The sequence below is a fragment of the Orycteropus afer genome, unplaced genomic scaffold (assembly GCF_000298275.1).
Source record: "Orycteropus afer afer isolate SDZICR_OR568_19922 unplaced genomic scaffold, OryAfe1.0 scaffold00786, whole genome shotgun sequence".
In the NCBI taxonomy this organism is placed as follows: Eukaryota; Metazoa; Chordata; class Mammalia; order Tubulidentata; family Orycteropodidae; genus Orycteropus; species Orycteropus afer.
The window spans coordinates 199,266-204,610 of record NW_006922373.1 but is presented as its reverse complement, the minus strand read 5'-3'; the positions used below and the strand labels follow the sequence as shown (position 1 = coordinate 204,610).

General features: G+C 54.7%; 1 protein-coding gene across 1 annotated transcript; it reads left to right on the top strand.

Moving 5' to 3' along the window:
* The first annotated feature begins 13 nt into the window (after nt 1–13).
* RND2 (Rho family GTPase 2) lies at nt 14–2,969 on the top strand. The gene is made up of 5 exons (XM_007957725.2): nt 14–115; nt 564–651; nt 1,645–1,754; nt 2,385–2,519; nt 2,721–2,969. The coding sequence occupies exons 1-5, from the start codon at nt 14–16 to the stop codon at nt 2,967–2,969; spliced, it is 684 nt and encodes a 227-aa protein (XP_007955916.1).
* The last annotated feature ends 2,376 nt before the right edge of the window (nt 2,970–5,345 follow it).

Here is a 5,345-nt window from a genome sequence, read left to right as displayed (position 1 = left end):
GTAGCCGGGGACCATGGAGGGGCAGAGCGGCCGCTGCAAGATCGTGGTGGTGGGGGACGCGGAGTGCGGCAAGACGGCGCTGCTGCAGGTGTTCGCCAAGGACGCCTATCCCGGGGTGAGGGACCCGAGGCTGGGGAAGGGAGCGCTGAGGATGCGGGGGTGGGTGATAAGGGCCCGGGAGAATGGACGGAAACGGGTGCCGGGGTAACCAGGGAAGAGGGAGAGGGGCTCGAAGACCGGGGGAGGCATTGAGGGCTCTGGAAGGACTGCAGAGGATGGGGTGGGAAGAACTGGGGAGCTGGGTGATATGGAATGGGGTTTGAGAGAATCAGAGGATCCTGGTGGGGATATTAGGGGAATGTCCGGGGTCCTGAGCATGGGGAAGGGAAGAACTAGAGGCTGAAGGGACCGGGAGAGGGTCTGCGTGCCTGGCAGTGATTCCTAGGAGGCAGCAGCTCCCAGGATCTCCTCTTTGCCTAACCCCAGACCAACTTGGGTCCAGGGACCGGGCTGGACCGGGTGTGGGAGGAGACGATCTCATCCTGACCCATCTGTTTCTGCAGAGTTACGTCCCCACGGTGTTTGAGAACTACACCGCGAGCTTTGAGATAGACAAGCGCCGCATTGAGCTCAACATGTGGGACACTTCAGGTAGCGAAGTCCCTCGGGGTCACCCTGACTTCCAAGGCCCTGCCCTGACCCCTCCCCTGGCTAGACCCTTAGGCTCCAGGTCTGCCCAGCCCATTCACCCAATTCTAGGAGGAAGGCGTATCAGTGTTCTGCTTGAAGCCAGAGAAAATGAGAGAGAGCTGGCCCAGACACACAGAGACCAGGTCCTGAAAGAGAAAACCCACTCTCTGAGCCCCTCGGCTGGGTCCCCCCTGTCTGGGAAAGTTGGGAAGGGATGACTTTTGTTTTGCAACATATTTCTTAGGAGATGAAACTAGGGTTGTTGTTGTTGTTATGTGCCATCGAGTCGGCCCCGACTCCTCCTTGGGTTTCCAAGACTCCTCCTTGGGTTTCCAAGGAGGCAGTATCACTACGGAAGTAGGATTGCCCAACCTTCCTTCCGAGGAGTGGCTGGTGGGTTTGAACCGCCAGCCTTCTGGTTAGCAGGCAAGTGCTTTAGCCACTATGCTACCAGAGCTTTAGAATTTCTTCCGGGAGGAGTGATGGGAGTGGGAAACAGATAACTGGTGAAATCTGAGATCCAGTTCTAAAACGATGGAAGAGCCCTGCCCCTTGCCTCCCCCAACATAGGGGGAGGTTTTTTTTTTTTTTTTTTTTTAAACTAGAGTCCCCTGAAGGGCTGAAGATGTCTGTCACCCAACAGGCAAAAGTGATTTCCTGAGCTTCTCAAAGGGGTCAAGACTCAGAAAAGAGTCAGGATTACTACTTTCAGACAAATCCTTAGGGAAGCACAGAGCTGGGTTCTGTTCCTGACAGGAAGTTCTTCTTGCCTTCTAACCTTCCATGCTTGCTCACCTCCACTGCTCCTCCTCCTTTGGGAAGCACAGACTGCAGTATCCAAATCTATAGTTGTTCTGCTCCCCAGAACCCTTGATCAGGATTCCTACGGTCTCCCACCCTCTCTTAACCCTGTAGGACCCACTTCTGTCCACCCCTGCCCTTGTCTTCCTTCAGGTTCCTCTTACTATGATAATGTCCGGCCTCTGGCTTACCCTGATTCAGATGCTGTGCTCATCTGCTTTGACATTAGCAGGCCAGAAACACTGGACAGTGTCCTCAAGAAGGTGGGAGCCTGTGTGTATGTGTGTGTGGGTGCAGCTAGACTGAGGGAAACTGGGCACCAGAGTCCTGAGAGCGCTGCACAGCCCTCAGCTGCACAGTGTGTGAAACTCTGAGCTCCCTTCACCCAGGAAATGAGAATCTAGGAGGGAGCAGGGGGACTCATGAGGTGGGAATGCTGATCCTAGAGCTCAGGAAAGCCCTGTGGCCTCGTCTCCAGGCCCCTATTTCCATGAGAAAAGCCCGTGGTGAATGGACAGAAGTCAGCTAGGGCAGTCCCAGTTCCCAGGCAGTGGAGGGGAGGACAGGATTGGTCTGTTCCCAGGCAAGAGTTTGGGAAAGGGGGTGGAAGCAGGAAGGTTCCAGGGTGACAGAGCCTGCACAGTGCTGAGACAGAAGCAGGGCCCTAACCCTATAGCTCCACCCCAGCCTTCTTCTGCCACCCCTTTTCCACATCCAAGCATGCTTTCAGCCGGGGCCCACCATTCCCCTGGCCCTTCCTCACATGAGAGAATTCCAGGGGGTACATGATTTCTGCCTGCTGGGGGAAGGGAGTCATCTGGGCATAGAGTAAGGGTTCACCCTGGGTCTCCCTCTACCCCTCCATAATTCTTTATTTTTTTCCCCTCAAATAGTGGCAGGGGGAGACTCAGGAGTTTTGCCCCAATGCCAAAGTTGTACTGGTTGGCTGTAAACTGGACATGCGGACGGACCTGGCCACACTGAGGGAGCTGTCCAAACAGAGGCTTATCCCTGTTACACATGAGCAGGTGAGACCTTTGCCTTCTGACCTGACCCAGCCTAGACTTCTCACCTCTGCCCCTGTCAAGCTCTGATTTGGGAGCCCTACCTGGTTCATCGCCTGCTGTGGCCTCTGACCACTGATCCTCAGCCCACTCCAGCCTACAGCTGTCATGCCCTCAATGAGCTGCAGACTAAGCCCCTAACTCCCTCCCACAAACCTCTTCCAGGGCAGTGTGCTGGCAAAGCAGGTGGGGGCTGTGTCCTATGTTGAGTGCTCCTCCCGATCCTCTGAGCGCAGCGTCAGGGATGTTTTCCACGTGGCCACAGTGGCCTCCCTTGGCCGTGGCCACAGGCAGCTACGCCGTACTGACTCACGCCGGGGGCTACAGCGATCCACTCAGCTGTCAGGACGGCCGGACCAAGGGACCGAGGGCGAGATACACAAGGATCGAGCCAAGAGCTGCAACCTCATGTGAGGGGTGGGGTGGGGCAGTGTGAGGAGGGGTGGTCAGGGGCACCATCATTACTTGTCTACACATGGACTGCCAGACCTCCTGACCCTGGCTAGGGGGTTAGGGCAGGTCAAGTGGGCACTTCTTTCTTGGGAAGGGGGCTAGAGGGCAGAAGGGTGTCGTTATTTCCTATATTCTCATCCTCCCTCCTCTCTACAGGAGGCTAAGGGGGCTACAGAGACAGGCATCTGGGGCGTGAGCTAGAATGGGACAGGTGGGAATTGGGGAAGCTGGATCAGGTGGTGACCTTGGCTGAGTGTCAGTAAATGAAGAGTGCCTTCCCTCCCCACCCCTGGTTCCCATATTCTGGTCCTAGCTTCCTTCCCTAAGGAAAGTGTCCATCCTGTTACCTCCTCTGTTCCTCTCCGCTCACTTCTACAGTTATTCTCATGCACCCTAACCTGCAGACAACAGGCACTAAATTAAAAAGCCAGGAGAAGCCCCTCCTCCATCTACCTACTAATGCTAGTTTCCTCCCATCCTTCCCTCAAAAGTCCCCAATAAAGCCCATGTCCATGGAAAATGACTGTGGCTTTAGTTTTGTTGCTTTTAAAAAATAAACCAGTTTCTCGCTGCAGGAAGGAGAGTTAGACCTCAGAAAGAACTTTCTTGCCTCTGCCCACAAAGGGAGCAGAGGAAAAATCCATGGGTCATTTCAGCCATGTTCTTTTAGGAGCCAGAGGTGAGGGAATGCGATATCCTGGGAATGTTCCTCCTAGTTAATGAGCTGGACAATCCTAAGGCCCTTAGAGGGCTTTCAAGTGGATTGATGTGCAATTACTCAAGGTTATTCAGCCCAGCTGGGGCCCCCTGCGAGTGTTCGAGGGTCCTGCTGAAGTGGTCCAGGCCCCTAGTTCACCATCTCTACCTCTGGTGTGGAGCCTGCTGGGGCTCTGGGATTGTGGAGCTGGAAGGCGTCAAAGGTCTCCACATCACAGAAGCTGACCCTCTGTGGGGTGACGTTTCTCAAGGGAGGCTAGGTTAGGGATTGTCTCCCTCGTTCCACCCTGAACACCTTGAGGATTTTGAGGGGCGTATAAGCTACGAGTTTAGGGTCACCCCCACCCCCTGGAGAAGGAAAGCTGGTGGAGGGGACTGCTGAGCGCTTGTTGCTGGGAAGGACAGAGCTGGTCTGTTTTCTCAGGAGTCTGGTTTCAGATTGTCCTGTATTCCCTCCCTGGCACTGGTCCCACTGGCCTCTTTTCGGTGACATTCTCCCCCCAGGAACCATCCCTGGCCTACCCTTCCTCCAGCCCCCTGTTCTTTCAGGCACACTCTGGGAGGGAACAGTCCTAACCTTCCCATCTGCTGGGATCCCACCCACCCTAATTCACAGCCCTACCCTCCCTCATTCATTCAGTAAATATGCACCGAGTACCAACTGTGTGCCAGACGATAGCTGGGGAGACTAAGAAAAAAGACCCATCTCTGTGTTCCTGGAGGCCAGCTTGGCAGCAAGAGAGGTTCCCCAGGGCTGGAAGTACCTTGATGGAAGATGTAGGTGTAGGATGCTGTGGGAGTCCCTTAATTGTTTGAGAGGGCAACCCTCAAAGCCAGATCCTGAAGACTGAAGAGAAGTCACCAGGTAGAGAAGGGATAGGAAGGACACTCGAGACAGAAGGTTCAGCATGTGCAGACACACGAAGGTGAGGAAGGCATGGTGCCTGTGGGGCTCCCAGCAGGGAGGGCAGGAGATCAGTGTGGGGAGGTGCACTGAAGCCACTGTAGGGCCCTCAAAGGAATCACAGACTTCATTCAGAGGCTAAGAGGACCCACCAGGGATTTCTCAACCAGGGAAAGGAAGTGATCAATTTTTTTTTTTTTTTTTTTTGGATAGACAGCTGGGTAGGGTGCTGGAGGCTGGAGGACTTGGCTTTGAGATGGACATTTTAAATAGCTTCTCTCCCTATGCCAGGCCCCAGTCTTGATACTCTCTCACTGCTGTCAGAGTCCGATCCAACCTATAGCGACCCCTCCTTGGGTTTCTGAGACGGTATCACTTCGGAAGTAGATTGCCCCATCTTCCTTCTGAGGAGTGGCTGGTGGGTTTGAACCCCAGCCTTCTGGTTAGCGGTCAAATGCCTTAGGCGCTACGCCACCAGAGCTCCTCCCTAGTCTTGAGAGGAAGGAAAAGTCAGACCCACTCCATGGCCCATTAGATGCTCCTTCCCCTCCTACTGGACTCTTGTCCTGCTCCATCTCAGTTAAGTCTTCTTGAGGACTCTGGGACACCTTTAAGGGCACTGGGCCTTGAACTAGACCTATGCTTCTTCCCCTCAACCTGAGACCTGATTAGGGTGATGCTGAGACCAGCCCCCAGTGACCCTGAGTCCTGGGTGA